Below are 21,683 nucleotides of genomic sequence, written 5' to 3'. Positions count from 1 at the left end.
ATAGATACAGAAGACACAATAGTGAAAGGGTGTATAATAATTACGAACAGGCAAGAAACGACTATACAAGAATAAGGAGGGAAGCCCAAAAACAGTTTGAGGAGGATATAATAAATAAAAGTAGTGATCAACCAAAGCTGTTTTACAGCTATATCAGAAGCAAAAACAAAGTAAAAGATATAATACAATCCATTACGGACGAGGGAATCACTTATACACAAGAGAAAGATATTTGTGAAGCACTAAATAAGAATTTCCAATTAGTTTTTACAGAAGAAAAAAATTTTGAGAGGGACTATGTGGAACACGCATGTCCACACATACTACCAGATATACAAATAGCAGAAAAAGTAATACAGGAGGAGTTAAGCAGATTAGACAGAGGAAAAGCAAGTGGTCCTGATGAAATTTCATGTTGGGTATTACGAGAATGTGCAAAGGAGTTAAGTAAACCATTATTTTTAATTTTCAAGAAATCCTTGAGTCAAGGTAAACTACCCGATATTTGGAAAAAAGCAAATATTGTCCCCTTATTCAAGAAAGGAAATAGACAAAATCCACTCAACTACCGACCAGTATCACTGACCAGTGTTGTAAGCAAGGTATTAGAAAAGCTTATAAGAAAAGCTTGGGTAAATCATCTAGAAGAAAACAGTATGATAACAGAAAGACAGTTTGGTTTCAGAAAAGGAAAATCATGTGTTACTAATCTGTTGAGCTACTATGACAGAGTAACAAACACAATACAGGAAAGGGAAGGATGGGTGGACAGTATCTATTTAGATTTCAAGAAAGCTTTTGACACAGTACCACACCAAAGACTTTTATGGAAACTGTACCATCAAGGAGGAATTCGAGGCAAACTGTTTTGTTGGATGCAAGACTTTCCCATAAAAAGAGAAATGAGGACAGTACTAAGAGGAAACTACTCATCATGGAAAGAAGTGACTAGTGGAGTACCACAGGGTTCAGTGCTGGCACCAATCATGTTTTTAGTGTATATAAATGATATAAACAATAACACTGGAAATGAGAGCTATCTGAATATGTTTGCAGATGATGCAAAAATACAAAGGAGAATTACTAGCACAGACTCTTGTAGGGAACTACAAGAAGAATTAAATAAACTTCATGAATGGAGTAGTACATGGCAAATGGAATTCAATGTGGACAGGTGTCATGTAATCAAGTTTGGTAAAAGTGGAAAAAGACCTGATTGGGATTATAAGTTAGGAAATAAAACCCTATACACATCAGAAAGAGAGAAAGACCTAGGTGTGATTATCAATAACAGACTATCTCCGGCTGACCACATCAGCGAGAAGGTACGAAACATGTATACACTGCTTACAAATATGAGAATAGCATTCACATACATAAATGAAGACATGCTAAGAAGGATAATAACATCATTCATTAGACCAACCCTGGAATATGCATCAGTAGTCTGGAGTCCTCATCTCAAAAAGCATATAGACAAGATTGAAAAAGTTCAAAGGGCCGCTACAAGATGGATACCAAGCTTAAGGGACCTAAGCTACGAAGAAAGACTAAATAAACTGAATCTACCAACACTACAGGAGAGAAGGAAAAGAGGTGACATGATAATGCTATATAAGTGCATATCAGGGAAGGAGAAAATAGACATAAATGATTACTTAACATATGGAGAAGCATCAGCAAGAGGACACTGCAAAAAACTGCATAAGAAGAGAGGTGATAAAGACGTAAGGAAATTCAGTTTCCCAAACAGAGCAATTGATCAATGGAATGCACTACCGAATGAAATAGTGTGTGTCAAAACAATTCACAAATTTAAGGATATGTACGATAAATATGGTTTAAGACACGGGACAGTACGAGCTTGACTCATTCCTGTAAAGATACAATTAGGTAAGAACAATTAGGTAAGAACACACACACACACACACACACACACACGCACACACACATGATCTACAGGATGATGATGATGATTATACCAATATTTAAGGCTGTATAATTTCACACAGGATTCCCACTACCCCAGGTATTACCGCCAACTACCACCATTACCACCATCCCCACCAACCTCCACCATTACCATATACCACCACTACCAGCTACCACCATTACCACCACCACAACAACCTATCATCATCGCAACCACCACCATCCACCATTGCCACCACACCACCACCACCACCACCCTCTACCCTCCCTCCCTACCACCACCACCATCACCCTGCTACCCTCCCTACCGCCACCACCACCACCACCACCCTGCTACCCTCCCTACCACCACCAACACCATCACCCTGCTACCCTCCCTACCACCAACACCACCACCCCCACCATCTTGCTGCCACTACAGGACACATTTTGAAATTCTCCTCCACCATACCGCCATAAGGTCGCCCTGCACTGCTTTCCACTCCATCCCGGTCTCTGATTCTTCCCTGCCTTCTCAATCATTCTAACACAATGCTGGCAGTCTTTCTGGTTGTCTGCTAACGGTGCCAAACTTCAAGCCCTTAAGCCCATCGTCACTCCTTGGTCCATCCCTTGTAATCGCGGCCGCCTTTGGGAGACTGCGTTGGGGTATAGTACATCCAAAATTGACCATACCCGTCCTACTCACAGGCACCTGATGTCAGTGGAACCCCCTCTACTTTTTTTTTTTTTTTAAGCTGAGGGTACGTCCTTGTCTCTTCACCATATTCTTTCCACCTGCTTTCTTCCTAGTACTGTTTATCATCATTCTTTCTCTTATTTCTTTAGTCTTGGCCGTGCCCATCTTTTCTTTGGTGTTTTGAGAGAGTCCCAAACATCTTTTGTCGAACCTGTCATATTGCTTTTTATTTCCAATTCGTCTTTTATGTGACATTTAATGGTCTACTTTTCCTGTCTTTTCTTGCTTGTCTATATCTTACCATGTCCTAACTGTGTGTTTTACTTTTTCTTGTTTCCTTCTCCTCTTCTGCCGTTTCTGAATCACTGTCTGGAACATATTCTTCTTTTGATTAATGTCATATGATCTTTGACATCTGGCCCTCGGAATCCATTGTTCATTTCCATAACAAACCATACGGTATTCAGGTTACTATTCAGGCGACTGGGAAACCTTCAGAAAATAAGAAACCTTTGTGCATGACATTGGTTTTTATTGAGAAACCATTTCGTTCAACTGAAACAGCTGCAGAGATGAGAGAAATTTGTGGACAAGGTTTAAAAAAATGTCCATCTACTTATCTATTGCCAGACGCCATAATTCCGTAAGGGGTGGCCACAAACAAACAGCCTCCATGTCGCCCTGTCCCCCGCCATGTCGCTGCCCTCCCCCCAGCTCACACCCCTCTCTCTCATATACCTCTCCATCCCTCTCTCTCATCCTCAGCCTCACCCTCCCTCTCCCCCAACCCCTCCGTCTCACTCATACTCTCCTAGTTAGTCTCACTCTCCATCCTCTCCGCACAACCAAACCACTACAGTTCAAAACATAGATGGAGCTGGGCAAGTCACATCCTTCATTGGCTTAAATACATACAGATGGAGAACGTGAGCTGGTTAACTGAATGGCAACGCAGAGATGAAGTGAAAGAGACGGACAAATAAACAAATAAAACATGGAGATGAATTTTGTATATATCATGGGAATGGATAGGAGAGACTAACACCCGAGAAACAAGTGTGATATATTTGCATTTGTGTTTTTATCATTTATCTTGTTATTTAAACCTTTATTTATTAATATATTCGTTGATATTTCCAGTTATTTGTCCCTCTATCTATCCATCCCACACAAGCACCATCTTCACCCAACCGTCAATCTCCATCTCATTACCTCTTTGACCGACCATCCCGCACAAATTCAAACTTACTGAATCTAGGGCTCATCACGCACACTGCATCCCAACAAGAAGCCCTCCATGAACACTGTCATTTGCCCCAAACACGCCGCTGCAGCCAATCACCACGCATTCGGTCAGGGGCACAAAAACATCAGAAAATCATGTCTTGATTCAAAAGTTTTGTCGCGAAAAATGTGTCGTCTCAAATACTTTGCCGCCAGTTTATATATTTCTTTATCATCAGGTAATGGCGCCGAAAACTGGGTATATAAGGTGGCTGGAATCTAAAGACTTCACACTTGGTGTCAACCACTTCAGCGATCACCAGGGTGAGTTCTCTACCTCACCGAAGACACTTTTATTATCTAAAAAATTTCAGTGTAATTTTCTTCACCATTCTATATGTTTTTTTTTTTTTCCACCAGACTTTTCTGTTGTCACTCTGTTCACTATATAAGGTTCTAGCTAAATGAGAACATCCTTTTCATATCTCAGAATTTCATCATTTAGTTCACTGTCTTAACACTCTTGTTAAAGATCACGAATCTATCTATCTATCTATTGCCAGACGCCATAATCCCGTAATTCCTTTTTGTTAAATTTCATTAATTTCACTCCATTCACCGTTTCAAAATTAGTAGAACGTAGATCTCTTTTCCTTTTCACTAGAAATCAATAACAACAATATTCATCATCAGCCTAAGTCAGTCCACTACACAACTAGAAGAGCCAAGTTGTTACTGTCAGACCCATAGGGGCTCAGCCTATCAGGAACAAAAATGACCTAAGGCGGCCCTGAAGTGCTTGTTATGAATATGACGTCGCATTCATACAGTATCCTTAAGATAAAGATATTTATAAACATTCTCAACTTAACACTATGAATACATCTCAGATCTTTGGGAAACATCGCCTGGGATCCAGTTGACAAATGATGCAGCCTTGTGGCCTCCAGTCTGGTCCAGCTCTCCTGGTTATAGTGACTCTTCTGGTTAAGTGACTCAGAGATTAACACAATAGCAGGCCGGTTCCTGGCGCTAGCAGGGTCCGGCACCAAATGCTTTCCCCTTCCTTTTCCACTCTGAACTTCAGGCCAACAGCCTGTTCCATCCAATCCCTGCGAATTTTCGATCATCATCTCGCCATCTCGTCCTCTTTCTGCCTCTTCCTCTCACTCCATCTTTGGGCTGCCATTCATTTACCCTGGTTGTCCATCTCCTATCTGTTTCATCTCTTATCTGTTTTACGATGGATGTGACCTGCCCACATCCACTTGTGCTCTTTTACACCAGTAATTATATCCTCTACTTTCGTCTGTTCCCTTATCCAGGAAGTTTTTTTTTTTTTTTTAAATCTCCAGGTAACCCCCAACATAATCCTTTCCAATCCTCTCTGAGCATTCCAAAGATTACGTTCCAGGGTTTTTCTTAGACGACACGTTTCCGATCCGTCAGTTAGAACAGGGAGGATACACTGATTATGCAAGCGTCTCTCTTGGCATAAAGGTAACTGCTTATCCTTCGTGTGGTTTCTTAGTTTGTCGATAGTCCTCCATCCCATTCAGTTCTTCGCTTGATGTCACTGTCTTGAATGCAGTCTGCCTGAACTGTCTTTATGTATTCCTCAACACATTGTAGTTCTCAATCTCCTATTTTTCCTGGGTGTGAACGAATATGTTTGTCAAACATAACTTTCGTCTTCATAATTATTCAGTTTCAAACTATTACTCAGGTCCCCGCTGTTCAGATCACCTACCACTTCTTGTAGTTCCTCCCATGATTCACTGAAAAGAACTATACCATCCACAAATCTAACACTGTTCAACTGTTCACCATCTATGTTAATTCCTTTGTCGTCCCAGGTAATATTTCTGAAAACGTCCTTTAGACATGCAGTTAGTAACTTTGGTGAGTGTGTCTGCTTGTCCAACACCTTTCTTTATTAATTTGCATACTTAGTCTATCCTTTATCTGTTCGTGATGACGGTAATATTGCAGACGACGATTAATTACCTATGCAAACAAAGTTCGAGGAAATTATGCATTCATTCATGTGTGTCTGTGTTCAAGATATCTTAAGAAGTTATCGGACTTCAGTGAAATTTAATGGATAAGTGGTCAATGGGTTAATGAAGGGTTTATTCAGTTTTGAGGTGGATGCGGATCCGGATGCAGAAAATCACTAATTTTGTTGCCGCTGGCGAAGGCATGCGCTCTCTGAATTTGTGTCACAGGGCAAACCAAGACCGTACAATTGTTTTACTATGTGGGACCGTGAAAATATCCGTCTAGTAGGAAGGAGGAATTAAAGCAATAATTCGTAAATCTGGGGGGCGTTAGTTGAGGTATGCATTATTTGAGTGTTTTCTAGTTATACAGGTAAAAGTATTTAGAGTGATGATAAGTGTCTTTCGTCATCTGTTTATGCTGATAATGTATTATTTATCAATATTCCCACCTCCTTCACAGATGCTGATGCCGTGTGTGTGGTTAGCCTCCGTGACTCTTCAGGTCTTGGGTGGGGTCCTGGCCTCCCCCCCACCCCCTTCCCCCATCCTTCCACCATTCCTCGGCCCTGCCCGACCCCTCTCCCTCTACCACCACCACCCCTCACCCCTCATGGCAGCCCTCAACAACATCAACAGCAACAACAACGGCCAGGTAAACACAAGTGGTGCCAGGTTAGTGTTTATGTGAGCACTTATTCACCTGTGGACCCTCCCATAGCACTTATTCACCTGTGGACCCTCCCATAGTACTTATTCACCTGTGGACCCTCCCAGAGCACTTATTCACCTGTGGACCCTCCCATAGCACTTATTCACCTGTGGACCCTCCCATAGTACTTATTCACCTGTGGACCCTCCCAGAGCACTTATTCACCTGTGGACCCTCCCATAGCACTTATTCACCTGTGGACCCTCCCATAGCACTTATTCACCTGTGGACCCTCCCAGAGCACTTATTCACCTGTGGACCCTCCCATAGCACTTATTCACCTGTGGACCCTCCCATAGCACTTATTCACCTGTGGACCCTCCCATAGCACTTATTCACCTGTGGACCCTCCCATAGCACTTATTCACCTGTGGACCCTCCCATAGCACTTATTCACCTGTGGACCCTCCCACAGCACTTATTCACCTGTGGACCCTCCCATAGCACTTATTCACCTGTGGACCCTCCCGTAACACCTCTTTCCTAACCCATCCTCTGCCAGCACATCTTATTCAATGTTATTCTTAATATCTCCGAACAAACTCAAGCAGCTTTGGAGAGAGATTTCGAAATGGATAGGTTAGATTGGCCTGTACCCTTCATTCAAACCTTTAAAAAGAGGAGGAAAAGGGGGTCTAGAGTTGAATAAAAGAGTCAGCCGTTGGGTAGATCACAAGGACAACAAACATCGTGGGGTTGAACGAGCTGAGATTTGCATATCTTGTCACTTACACCGGCGCCTGAGATGAATTAACAGGATATATCGTAGCAGTGATGACAATTCCTACCTGCAGTGCCCATGGCTTAGCGTGCTTAGATGGTATGGCCGTATGGAGAGCATGAGTGTGAATAGAGTGGCGACAGTGGCAACTCTGAGCCAGTTTGAAAGTGGGCGGAGGCGTGGTAGGGAAAAATGTGCATAGATACTGGTATGGTAAATGGGTGTGTGTGAGAACAAGAGGTATATATGGAAGCTGACGAGGCGCGGGAACTGACAAGCGACCGAGCTGGTTGGATGAACTTACAGAGGAGTGTATGTCAAGTGTTTGGCACCATTTTTAAGCATGACACTCATCAGATTAATTCTTTTTGATAGGTAATTATGATGCTACGTGTGGATATGTGTACCTATCAGATGATGCAGGATTCCGGGGGTTTGACTGGTGAATGAATGAGTGGTTGGCCCATTTCACTAGGCATGCTTGTGGGTGAACAAGTTCTCCAACTGTCGTCTTATGTCCTCTTTCTGGATTTCATCACCCTACCTCGCCCCGCCTGTTGGTGGGAAAAAAAACGTGGCCGGGATGATGATTATGATGATGATGTCGACAGTTTGCATCAATAATGCACAAAAGGATACTATGACGCAATGTGCAAAATAACTCGCTGCGGAAGAAGCGTTATGAAATCTCCACAACCACTTAAAATATGAGCCTAAGCATTCTCCTTCCTCCCTACAGGTTGGCCTGCTGGATTCCCCACAACATCTACGCAAACGTAAGTACCCACTGATTCTACTTCCCCGTCAACAGTCCTATACGTCTTTCACTTTAACTTGGCCGAGATTTTCGTTCGTTTGCAGCCTCTTGCATATAAGTCAGTGGCAGAATAACACAATACCACAGCCCTACATCCTTTCCATAACACTTCTTCGTTATAAGCACCGTATTCTAGTGTTGATCTCTAGCGTAGCTCAGCGTTCATGATGGTGAGGTGGCAATATTACGTAGAGTTAAAGTGAACAGAGTATTGGTTCGTACCAGTATTCTCGTGGACATGACAGGACCAGTTTGCTCACAATTACTACCTTGGCCATGAAGGCATAGAAGAAGAAGAAGAAGAAGGAGACAGATGATGATGATGAAAAGTATGGTGATGAAATAATGGTGATAATGATGATGACGCTGTGAATGAGATTTTAATGATAACGATGACCCCAATGACCATGGCAATCATGATAATGATGATACTACAACTGCAACTACTAGCAGCACTATTATAACAACAATACAACAACAACTACTACTGCTACTATTACTACCACTACTACTACTACTAATACTATTACAACAACAACTACTACCTCTACTATTACAACAACAACTGTTACTACTGCTGCTACTACTATTACTGCAACTGCTTCTGCTGCTACAACAGCAACTACGGTATTGCTACCACTGCTGCAACTACCACCACCGCAACCACCATCACTCCATCGCCTCCTCCTCCTACTAGTGTCACTAGTACTACTGCTACAACACTACTATTACTACCACCACTCCTTCTCCAACTACTACTACTAAAATGAAGGCGCCGGCACTGGATGCCCATACTTGATCTACCAGTACTAATGCACCTAATCTGTTCTTGTCTTCAGGTGTGGCCACGTCCGCCCCCTCTACTGAGGTGGTGTGGGGGTCGTGCGCCCCCCGTCGCGCCCACGCCAAGAGAAGTCAGGACGCTCGGCTGCAGTGTGAGGCCACCGTACCAGCTGGCACTAGTTTTACCTGGTACAAGGATGGCCAGGTGTTACAGCGTCCAGTAAGTACCTTTTATTCTGGCACAAGTTTTACTTGGTACAAGGATAGCCAGGTGTTACAGCGTCCAGTAAGTACCTTTTATTCTGGCACAAGTTTTACTTGGTACAAGGATAGCCAGGTGTTACAGCGTCCAGTAAGTACCTTTTATTCTGGCACAAGTTTTACCTGGTACAAGGATAGCCAGGTGTTACAGCGTCCAGTAAGTACCTTTTATTCTGGCACTAGTTTTACTTGGTACAAGGATAGTCAGGTGTTGCAGCGTCCAGTAAGTACCTTTTATTCTGGCACTAGTTTTACTTGGTACAAGGATAGCCAGGTGTTACAGCGTCCAGTAAGTACCTTTTATTCTGGCACTAGTTTTACTTGGTACAAGGATAGCCAGGTGTTGCAGCGTCCAGTAAGTACCTTTTATTCTGGCACTAGTTTTACTTGGTACAAGGATAGCCAGGTGTTGCAGCGTCCAGTAAGTACCTTTTATTCTGGCACTAGTTTTATCTGGTACAAGGATGGCCAGGTGTTGCAGCATCCAGTAAGTACCTTTTATTCTGGCACTAGTTTTACTTGGTACAAGGATAGCCAGGTGTTGCAGCGTCCAGTAAGTACCTTTTATTCTGGCACTAGTTTTATCTGGTACAAGGATGGCCAGGTGTTGCAGCATCCAGTAAGTACCTTTTATTCTGGCACTAGTTTTACTTGGTACAAGGATAGTCAGGTGTTGCAGCGTCCAGTAAGTACCTTTTATTCTGGCACTAGTTTTACTTGGTACAAGGATAGTCAGGTGTTGCAGCATCCAGTAAGTACCTTTTATTCTGGCACTAGTTTTATCTGGTACAAGGATAGCCAGGTGTTGCAGCGTCCAGTAAGTACCTCTGAATACCTCTTTCTATCTGCCTATCTTATCTGCCTAATTTATCATTTTTGTCCATCTTTCTGTCAGCCTGTCTGTTTCTCGGTTTACCTGGTACAAGGATGGACAAGGTTTACAAGTCGGTCTGCTTATCCCTCTCCTGGTACTTCTCTTGGTAGTCAGGAACACTATACCCTCTCTACTCTAACCTGGCCTAAAATTACCATCTCTTCAACTTGAATACTAACTTGTAACAATAGATTAACACTGGAATATGATACTAATCACGAAGAAGTGCTATGGAAAGGATGTAGAGGCACAACATTGCCTTACTCTGCCACTAAGCTACGTAAAATAAGCTGCAAAAGGACGAAAATTTGAGCCAAGTTAAAGGGAAAAGCGTATAGTAAGCAACGGCTGGAATCTAAGTGTTAGTTGAGGTTTTTCTCCCCTGGTAAATACTGGCAGGGACGTAGGGTGGACTCCTGTGGTTTAAATTGTCTGAACTACCGTAGCCTTCCCTCGGACCCTGCCATGCCTAGGCCTTCCGGAGCCAGCAAAGGTGCAATATGTAGTTACCTCTTATCGCATTCTTTAATCTATTTATTTATCTGAGTTTAGTTTTCTGCTTATGTTCTGAAAATGATGGTTATAGTGACAATGATACTGACAGTACTGAGAGCAATATTACTGTATGATGATGGGAACGATGATACCAACGACGATGATTATGATGATGATGATGATGATAATAACGACGATGATTATGATGATGATGATGATGATAACGATGATAATGATGATGATGATGTTAATTTCCACACCGGTTTTCTGTGCCAGGGCGTGACCGTAACCCCAGTGAGCGCAGCCAGTCTTCTGGAAAGCCTGGAGGAAGAGACCAACATGGTGGGCCTCACCGCGGCGCCCAGTGCCTCCGCCTCATTCCGCCGTGTCGTGTCCACCACCATTTACCTCGACTGTATCACTGACCAGGACGCGGTAGGTGTGTGTGTGTGTGTGTGTGTGTGTGTGTGTGTGTGTGTGTGTGTGTGTGTGTGTGTGTTACCACCGTCTACATCGACTGTATCACTGACCAGGACGCGGTAAGTGTGTGTGTGTGTGTGTTCTTACCTAATTGTTCTTACCTAATTGTATCTTTACAGGAATGAGTCAAGCTCGTACTGTCCCGTGTCTTAAACCATATTTATCGTACATATCCTTAAATTTGTGAATTGTTTTGGCACACATTATTTCATTCGGTAGTGCATTCCATTGATCAATTGCTCTGTTTGGGAAACTGAATTTCCTTACGTCTTTATCACCTCTCTTCTTATGCAGTTTTTTGCAGTGTCCTCTTGCTGATGCTTCTCCATACGTTAAGTAATCATTTATGTCTATTTTCTCCTTTCCTGATATGCACTTATATAGCATTATCATGTCACCTCTTTTCCTTCTCTCCTGTAGTGTTGGTAGATTCTGTTTATTTAGTCTTTCTTCGTAGCTTAGATCCTTTAAGCTTGGTACCCATCTTGTAGCGGCCCTTTGAACTTTTTCAATCTTGTCTATGTGTTTTTTGAGATGAGGACTCCAGACTACTGATGCATATTCCAGGGTTGGTCTGATGAATGATGTTATTATCTTTCTTAGCATGTCTTCATTTATCTATGTAAACGCTATTCTCATATTGGCAAGCAGTGTATACATGTTCCGTACCTTCTCACTGATATGGTCAGCCGGAGATAGTCTGTTATTGACAATCACACCTAGGTCCTTCTCTCTTTCTGATGTGTGTAGGGTTTTATTTCCTAACATATAATCCCAATCAGGTCTTTTTCCACTTTTACCAAACTTGATTACATGACACTTGTCCACATTGAATTCCATTTGCCATTCATGAAGTTTATTTAATTCTTCTTGTAGCTCTTTACAAGAGTCTGTGCTAGTAATTCTCCTTTGTATTTTAGCATCATCTGCAAACATATTCAGATAGCTCTCATTTCCAGTGTTACTGTCTATATCATTTATATACACTAAAAACATGAATTGTGCCAGCACTGAGCCCTGTGGTACTCCACTAGTCACTTCTTTCCATGATGAGTAATTTCCCCTTAGTACTGTTCTCATTTTTCTTTTCATGGGAAAATCTTGCATCCAACAATACAGTTTGCCTCGAGTTCCTCCTTGATGGTAAAGTTTCCATAAAAGTCTTTGGTGTGGTACTGTGTCAAATGCTTTCTTGAAATCTAAATAGATACTGTCCACCCATCCTTCTCTTTCCTGTAATATGTCTGTTACTCTGTCATAGTAGATCAAATGATTAGTAACACATGATTTTCCTTTTCTGAAACCAAACTGTCTTTTTGATATCATATTGTGTTCTAGATGATTTACCCAAGCTTTTCTTATAAAGTTTTCTAATACCTTACTTACAACACTGGTTAGTGATACTGGTCGGTAGTTAAGTGGATTTTGTCTATTCCCTTTCTTGAATAAGGGAACAATGTTTGCTTTCTTCCAGATATCAGGTAGTTTACCTTGACTCAAGGATTTCTTGAAAATTAAAATTAATGGTTTACTTAACTCCTTTGCACATTCACGTGGCACCCAACATGAAATTTCATCAGGACCACTTGCTTTTCCTTTGTCTAATTTACTTAGCTCCTCCTGTATTTCTTTTTGTGATGTTTGTATATCTGGTAGTATGTGTGGGCATGCATGTTCCACATAATCCCTCTCAAAAATTTTTTCCTCTGTAAAAACTGATTGGAAATTCTCGTTTAGTGCTTCACAAATATCTTTCTCTTGTGTATGGGTGATTCCATCGTCCGTAATGGATTATATTTTATCTTTTACTTTGGTTTTTCTTCTGATATAGCTGTAAAATAGTTTCGGTTGATCACTACTATTATTTATGATATCCTCCTCAAACTTTTTTTGGGCTTCCCTCCTTATTCTTGTATAATCGTTTCTTGCCTGTTTGTAATTATTATGTGTGTGTGTGTGTGTGTGTGTGTGTGTGTGTGTGTGTGTGTCACCAGCGTCTACCTCGACTGTATCACTGACCAGGACGCGGTAGGTGTGTGTGTGTGTGTGTGTTTGTGTGTGTGTGTGTGTCACCAGCGTCTACCTCGACTGTATCACTGACCAGGACGCGGTAGGTGTGTGTGTGTGTGTGTGTGTGTGTGTGTGTGTGTGTGTGTGTGTGTGTGTGTGTCACCAGTGTCTACCTCGACTGTATCACTGACCAGGACGCGGTAGGTGTGTGTGTGTGTGTGTGTGTGTGTGTGTGTGTGTGTGTGTGTGTGTGTGTGTGTGTGTGTGTGTAGACCTAATATATTTGCTCATTTTCTTTCTGTCTTCCAAACTAGTGATAATCCATTCTTACAACTCAGCATTAAAGATGGACAGATGGCATTTTGGGTCCACGGTAGAGTAAAAGGGGTATATTGGAGTTAATGAAGGCGGTAAGTAACCCCTCCAGGTGGAAATGTCTCTCGTGAGGTACATTAAAGAAAATGGCGTGGCGAGAGTACGAAAACACAAACTATGGTACTGAGGGGATAAACAGGACTAAATCAAATGAGTGGATGGTTTGCCTGTGAGGTGAAGCCTAGATTCTGGAAGGTGTGAATGGACGTGTGGGTCATTTTACAAGACATTCTGTTGATAATTGTACAGCGTTTGTGCTTTTATGTCACTGCTTCGATATCCTTCCCACCCTGTGTATTAGTGGGGGGAGGAGGAGGAGGACTGATAATGATTATGATGATGATGATGATGATTTGGACGCATCTTTTACATGAAACTATGTGTGTGACAAAATGATTAATATAGTGATCACCAGGAGCGATAGTATTTTTCCTCCCCAACGAAGCTGGACGGAGGTTATTTATTCACCCGTGTCTGTTTGAAAATGATGTCTCAAAAATTATCAGATTTCAGTGAAAGGGTGGATAGGTGTGCAATGAGTCAAGGAAAAGCTGATTAAATTAAAATTTAAGGTGGATCAGGATGAAGAAATATATCATAAATTTTGTTGGCGTCGGGGGAGGGATGAGCGATGAGCTCTCTGAGGCAGTTTAAGATGGTAGACATACCGTAGAATTAACTGCCTATGTGAAACCGTAAAAGTATTCACCTGATAAGACGAGGCGATACAGCAGTAAATCTTAAATCTGTATGGGCGTTGGTGGCGGTATACGCTCCGTGAGTGATATCTAATCATCATCATCATCATCCTGCTCCCTACAAATATGTTTCGTCTTCATGAAAATAATCATAATGTTTTACTTTAATATACAATTATTAAGTTTTAGTAAGATAGACAGGAAATTTTATACAAGAAAACCGTAAAAATTCATGGTTGGTTCTTGCCTACTCATCACCAGTTTGTATTAAGTTAATGGCCGACCACTGAAATAAAGAGCCTAATTAGAAGTGGACAAAATTTACCGTAATTCATTCACTTTTACTAGGCGGGGATTTTCGTTCTTTTGCATTTTATTTCCCGTAGCTCAGGGGCAGAAGACAATGTTACGGCCCTGCATCCTTTTCATAGCACCCATTCCATAGCACATCTTCGTAACTAGCACAATGTTCTAGTGTTAATATTTTCTTGCAGATCAGCATTCAAGATGGACAGATGACAGTTATAGTAAAAGTGAATAAAGCACAGTACAGTAACCGAATGAACATTAAATATGGTCGGATTATTTCAAAGCATAAAACAATTCTGTCTGTCTGTCCATCTATCGCCAGACGCCTTATTCCAGGAAGAGGTGACTACAAACGAACCGTCTCAGCACCTTCCTCTCCTGGGCCATCAGACTGTCCTCTCTCCAGTTCACGCCCTTCTCTCATATATCTCTCCATCTCATCCCTCCATCTAATTCTCGGTCTTCCTCTCCCCCTCCCAACTCCCCCTTGCCTCAGTGACATGCACTCTTCTAGTCAGTCTCTCAATTAAAGTATATTATTGCTTGTGTGCACTCAGGGTGAATACATGCTGGAGGTGAGAACAGCCACCAACAACGTGTACTTCAGGAACTTCACTCTTATTCTCCAAGGTAAGACACACACACACACACACACACACACACACACACACACACACACACACACACACACGTCCTTTACCTAACATCACTGTACTGTACTTTTATTTTTACCATGGCACTTATTTTCATCCTTTTGCGACTAATTTCATGCATCTCAGCAGCAAAATCAGACAATGCTGCGGCTCTACATGCATTCCTTAGCACATCTTCGTGACTAGCACCTTATTCTAATGTTAATGTCTTATCACAAATCGAGGTTCAACACAGAGATGGTAATTTTTGGCCCAATTAAAGTGAAAAGAATACAACCTGACACTGTCCAACGTTCAGCTTTTAACAACAGATAATCTTAAATATTCATTCTTGTTTCAGGCGATTTTGATTGGCTCAGAGGAACCCACGGCAGACAAATTAATAAAAACCCTATGTTCGACTCAAGGCGGCTACAGCTATGGTGTGGAGGCTGTAGTAAGAATGTATTGTGGCACCTTTTTCTCTGCGATTTATCATGGCTAAAGGACCTCACATGCCGACATAATTTGCCATAGTGACGAACAAGACGAGTAATAACTATTTTCCTGTTGGCACGGGCAGAGACGAGCCAGAGGGGTCCAACCTCCAGAGTGGAAGCAGCGACAAAACCCTATCGTAGTACCCTTTTCTCTGCGATTTATATTTATTAGATAATTATAGTATACCGATATAGCTTGCTTCAGTGACGTACGAGAGGATTGATACATACCGTTGGTAAGGTCAGAGATAATTCAGAGCGACCCCAGCTGCAGTGTGGAGGCAACAGTAAAAGTCTATTGTAGCACCTTTTGACTTACGCTTTATCATGCCTATTAGATATCATATCTTGCCTCAGTGCAGCACGAGAGGACTGATATATATTTTACTATTGGTCCTGTCAGAGATGGTGCAAGCTACAGTGTGGATGCATCAATAAAAACCTATCATAGCACCTTTTTCTCTGCGATTTATCTTGTCTGTTAGATCTGATACACCGACATATTTTGCCTCAATGCAGTACGGGAGGACTGATATATTTTAGTCTTGGTCTTGTCAGAGATGGGTCAGTCTGGCGCCAGCTGCAGTGTGGAGGCGTCAGTAAGGCAGTACATTCCCCGCATCTACCAGTTCGCCTGGCGTCTGGAGGCCTCGGTTGGAGCCTCTGTCACCCTGCCTTGCCGCGCCCAGGGCTACAGCATATCAACAGCCTGGTTCAAAAACAACCTGTCCCTCCCTCAACCAAACTATCAGGTAAAAACAACAGCCTGGTTCAAAAACAACCTGTCCCTCCCTCAACCAAACTATCACGTAAAGATTTAATCTTTGTAATTTTTTCTCACTTCTTCCATGGCTACGGTTTTTATTCATCGGGTAACACTATGGCTATACAGTGCTGGAGAGGGACGCCTTCACGTGGTGACACCAACATAGTCGAGCTATCACTGCCCGGTTATGCAAACATCCTCCAATTCCCAGTCCCCGTAAAGGAAGATGGTGAGCTGCAGGAGGGCAGATTCAGCCTGCAGTCCAATGGTTCACGTTCACATGAGCATCGAGTTGCAACTACTTCTACTACTACTACTACTTCCACTACTACTACCACCACTACTACTATAGGTGTACAGTTTTGTGCTTAGCCATATTCAGTCCGAAGACGCCAAACTCCTCACAATGCCTATCCAAGTAACTTCATTGTTGTATTTGTATTTTGCTGCTGCCATTACCTGGCAATGTTTATTCACCATCCTTCCACGTAGTGTCCAGGGAAAAAGTATTGCCATAGCTTTGTGAATCAGCAACGGAAGCAGGATGGTTCACACACAACAAGCTCTATAACATACAACTCAGTGTTTATACTAGAAATCAGGCATCGCAATTCTGTGTGGCCAGGACGCCTTTGCTGGTGTGGAGGGCGTATAAATTTTACTGCCTCTGTACATTTCTAGTCAACAGTACAAACAGAATATACATAAAAACAAACACTATAAAGCATGGATAAAGTTATGCGAAGTAGATGAGGCGGTGGTTCAATCGGTAGAGAGGTGGCCTGCAGTCCTACCGGACCCGGGTTCAAATCCCCGCTGGGGCAGGGAACAGTTTATGAATTTGAATTTCATTAAATCAGGTTTTACTGATCTACCAGAATACCCGCCAACATGTCGTAAAAATACCCCCGCTAATACCAATACGCAGCCCTAGTATGTATTAAACACGGAGGGTGGGTGTTAGCGCCGAAGTGGTGACATGTAGAGGTGTATGGTATGTAGGAGGACTACTGGGCCTTGATAGCAGGCTGTGGAGCCTATGCCCAGAGTCGGACAAAAAAAAAAAAAAAAAAAAAAGACACCGGTAACGTTTCCTGAGCCGTCCCCGCAACACACCACATTGAGACGTTATAATGGCCACTTTGTATATCCCTTACACACTACCACACACGTTGATTTATAAGTCGCTACCTGTTTTAACCCCATTAGTCTGATGACTTATCGACGGTGTTAGGGAGAATACCCGAGGAACTGGAGAAGAACGAGGTTCTAGGATGGTTGCATAGATCAGATATACGGTACTTTCTTGGATATACTCGTATAACGGAAAATATCAAGAGGCGAGAAAAAGGCGTATGTTGCCTTCATGGATCTGGCTGGAGAAAGCATACGGAAGGTGCTTAAAGTATATGGAGAAGATGAGAAATAGCTGAATACTTTCAAGGGTATGCATTAAGGCGCAAGGGCTGCATTGCATGTGGAGTGAATTCTCTTATCTGAATGCTGAACTGAAAATTGGATGTCATGTCTCTGCGGTTGTTCAATATAGACAGATAGAAAGATACACAGAGAAACTGACATATAGATATATAGAGACACAGATACATAGATTAACATGAATGGCGTTATAAAAGACCTACGGAGGACAGTGGATGTTGGAATGCCCTTAGTGAGAGAGAGTAGAGTTTAGGAACTGCGCTGTTGTTTGCTGTATTCATAAGTGATGGTGAATGCGAGGTGCAAGGTTTGGTGAATGAATTTGGCAGTGTGTGCAAGTCTATGCAAACTCTAAAAATGCATGAAGGTGAGAGTAACGTTATGGTGTTTGGGAAAAATGAGGTAACTGAATGCGCTGTGAGACTGGATGGCCGGGAAATAGAGAATGTGGGTGCCTTCAGGTATTTAGGCAGTGTGATGATTAAGGATGGAAGTTTAGATGATGAAAATACATGAAAGGGTACAGCAGGGAAGAAAGGTAGTTGGTTCACTGAAAGCGGTAATAAGGAACAGGGAAGGGAGGGTGAAAGTAAAATGGTCGCTGCATGGCAATACTGTGATTCCTACTCCAGGGAATGGAAGTGACCTGGACCCTGTTGGACGGACACAAGTGGTGGTGAATGTGACAGTGAAAGTGAGTATTAGTGATGAAAGTGAGAATGGGTATTAGGGATGACAGAGTGACTTCGTGATGAAAGTGAGCGAAAATGAGTGGTAGGATGAAAACGACTGTGAAACTGAGTAAAAGTGGTGCTGGTGAAAGTGTCTGCCCTACAGGTACTGAGCAACGGTGACCTGGTGATAGTGAACTTGGACCAAGGAACATTCGGCACGTACCAGTGTCGCGTGAGCAGCACCCTGGCTCCTGACCTGACCGACTCCACCTTCACCGTTCTCCAGCCAATCACAGTAAGCACAAAAACGAATAATAATAATAATAATAATAATAACTGGAGGTTTCCCTTAACCCCTTCCTTTTAGTGATTTTTTTCAGCTCATTACGCCTCAGTATCTTTGGATGTTACTGATACAAACTATTTTGATATGAAGAGTATTAACGTGTAATATGCAAAACAAATCGCTCAGGATAGGGTGTTACGAAGCCTCCTATGCCACTCAGTTCACCCCTTCAGCCTGACATCACTGAGGTTTATATACAGGTATACTTGCTGCTCTGGGGCAAGCTTATTCAGCTTAGGAGACAAGCCTAGTAGCCAAGGAGTTAACGAAAGCGATTCCTAACTTTTTCACATAAAGTCTCTTCAACTAGATAAGATGGCCTAGAGACAGTATCACTAATGTGAAAGGACGTCATCCCACCGCTGCTGCAACTACTACTACTACTACTTCTTACTACTATTACTACTACTAGCTTGCAGTAATAGTAATAGTAATGGTGGTACTGGTGGTGGTAGGCCTAATAGTTGCAACCCCAGGCTCATATGAACGTGAAGCCGGTGGACTGCAAGCCGAAGTTGTCCTTCCACGGTCCACCACCCTCATTTCGGGGGATAGGGGATGTTTGTATAACCAGGCAGCACCATCGCCCAGTCATATTGGTGCCCCCACTTGAAGGCATCCCTCTTCAGCAACAAGTTATCGGACTAGAGTGGCTATCATCGGAAAGGAGGGGGGGGGGGGGTTGTGCCATAAAAATCGTCCAGGGCAAACTGAGGCTTCTTCAGATTTTAACATGCAGATCACTTGCCCACGTATCACAGGAGTGATGGTAGTTTGACCACCATCTCCCATAGCAGGCTACCCACCACATTATTTTGCAATTTTCTAGGTATTTCCCTTCACTACAGATCATATACTCTTGCTTTGAGTTGTCCGTGAATGCGTTTTCAACTTGACTGTTTTGGCTTTTGCTTTTTTCTATTTAGTTTCAGCTGCTTTTCTTTCATGATAAAATTCCCACAAGATCTGAAAAAATTCGGAAAAATATTGGATAAATGGAGACAGGAACATGGGCAAGTACCGATAACTCTTGCTTTGTGATGAGCGAACATCCTTAAAATTGCAAAACAGCCAAACCTTACCTATTTCAACCTAACCTAACCTCATGTAACCTATATTAATCTAATCTAACCCAACGACCAAAAAAGAAGTACGTATATACCTATTCCCAGCCCATCACTATCACCAACAACAGCCTGACAAAGGTCTCATCTTTTCTTATACTGAATTATTGGCTGATCTCTGAAATTTCCGAATCTCATCCCACCATCTTTGTCAACGTCTACCTCCTCTCACACCATCTCTGGGCTGTCACTCAGTTACGCTACCCTGGTTAGCCATCTGTAACCCGCTCTATGAAGGACGTGACCTGCCCACATCCGTTTATTCCTTGTAATGTAATTATTTTATCCTCCGACTCATTCGTTTGTTCTCTTATCCAGGAATTTCTCTTTTCATCTCTCCATGTGACGTCTAACACTTCGCCATTTCTTTGCGAACTCCCAAGTTTATATTCAAGGATGTTATGCTCCACGTACGCGATCCAAAAGTAGAAAAGGAAGGACACTTTAATTATAGTCTAAAACCGTCTAATCTGACATAACAGCAATCGTTTTATCTTCGTGTAAGTTAGCTACTTCTAGTTTGCTCTAAGTCCATCTTCCCACTTAGCTATTTAGCTACTTACCTGTGATGAAGTGATGTGAGAACAACACTAATCAGGCCGTCATCTATGAGGTGTTGTTGAAGTAGATCTGGTTGCACAGAAAACTATAAATACTGTAAAAGCAGCTGTAGTAATAACGTTGCTGCCATAGACACTACGCTTAAAAAAACTAGCACCATCATGACTATGCAAAAAAGGTTCAAGAAAGCGATTAATAACAAAAGACTATCGTATATAAAGACTAAATAACTAAATAGAGAATACTGGTCCCACGTAAGCGCATGGTTTCGCCGTTTATAAATTTGTGGCGTCTTCGCAAATGAAACCGCAAGAACGAGGATTTCTCGTCGAGCCTCTCGTACCCAGCATTTTGATCATTTATAGATTTAAAATTGCCGCTTTACTCAGCAGTTCCCTCCATTTTCATGCCCCTTCTTAGGTTGGGCAGATCACAAATGTCAACGGTTGGAGTAAGAAATAAAGATTTTGACCTAAATGATGGTCACCAGTGTAAGTACAGTACCTGCATGTGAAAATTACGGGTTACCATACCTCATTACATCTTTATATTTTTATCAAATCAGCCCAGGAGTAGGGTGTGGGATTTTTTTTCTTCTGTAAAAATTAAGAGGCGGCCCCCTTTTCCGGTGACGCCTATAGTCTGTTTCGTTCTCTCTCTCTCTCTCTCTCATTGTAGCCTACTTCTTTTCCTGGGCCAAAAATAAGATAGTGACTAAATAGAGAAGAATATAATAACACAGTAGGCCTTTGTAAATCAAATCTGCATCGAGCAAGCACAGACTAAATACATACTAATACGTTCTACTTTTTCAGGTCAGCACTTCCTAGGCCAAGTTTAAACTGATCTTTTCTGACCACCTGACCTGGCCTGACCCTCGCTTTTGATGACCTGCCGGAATATAGGCTCATCATTTTCTTCTGATGATGTGGTTGACATGTTTATATTTACGTAGCTAGAACTGCTGTATTGCCATCAAACAGCGAGAATTGTTGTACTGTAGAGAGAAAGGCAGTTATGAAACAGAACTCTCTTAAGTAACTACAGTATAACAGTACTGCTGTCATGTAGACAGATGAGAACCCTTATCATACACGAATCCATCAAATGAGATCTGAAATGGTGTTGAGTTCCTAATGAACATGCTCATTAAGTTCTTAGTTCTGTTTACGTTAGTTTTAGTTCCTATATGATGACAAAAATGATGCACCTTTGAAGTGAAGCTGTCTTTACTCTGAAAAACATTCTTTGAAACGGCAGTTGTACTGTATTT

At 42.2% G+C, this 21,683-nt stretch overlaps 1 protein-coding gene across 1 annotated transcript in view; it reads left to right on the top strand.

Annotated features, from left to right (window-relative positions):
* Positions 1-21,429, top strand: part of LOC145418777 (uncharacterized) — a 54,332-nt gene extending 32,903 nt beyond the window's left edge. The window contains exons 4-11 of the mRNA XM_080287111.1: positions 6,299-6,490; positions 8,008-8,044; positions 8,925-9,088; positions 10,775-10,933; positions 14,928-15,000; positions 16,061-16,254; positions 18,543-18,674; positions 21,226-21,429. Coding sequence (XP_080143237.1) covers positions 6,299-6,490; positions 8,008-8,044; positions 8,925-9,088; positions 10,775-10,933; positions 14,928-15,000; positions 16,061-16,254; positions 18,543-18,674; positions 21,226-21,240 — 966 coding nt within the window. The 3' untranslated portion in view covers positions 21,241-21,429. The remainder of the gene's footprint in view (positions 1-6,298; positions 6,491-8,007; positions 8,045-8,924; positions 9,089-10,774; positions 10,934-14,927; positions 15,001-16,060; positions 16,255-18,542; positions 18,675-21,225) is intronic.
* The last annotated feature ends 254 nt before the right edge of the window (positions 21,430-21,683 follow it).

The sequence above is a fragment of the Coenobita brevimanus genome, chromosome 116 (genome assembly GCF_032717465.1).
Source record: "Coenobita brevimanus isolate Jiangsu-jjx chromosome 116, ASM3271746v2, whole genome shotgun sequence".
Classification (NCBI taxonomy): domain Eukaryota; kingdom Metazoa; phylum Arthropoda; class Malacostraca; order Decapoda; family Coenobitidae; genus Coenobita; species Coenobita brevimanus.
The sequence above is the reverse complement of the archived record's forward strand: the minus strand, read 5'-3'. Positions and strand labels throughout refer to the sequence as shown.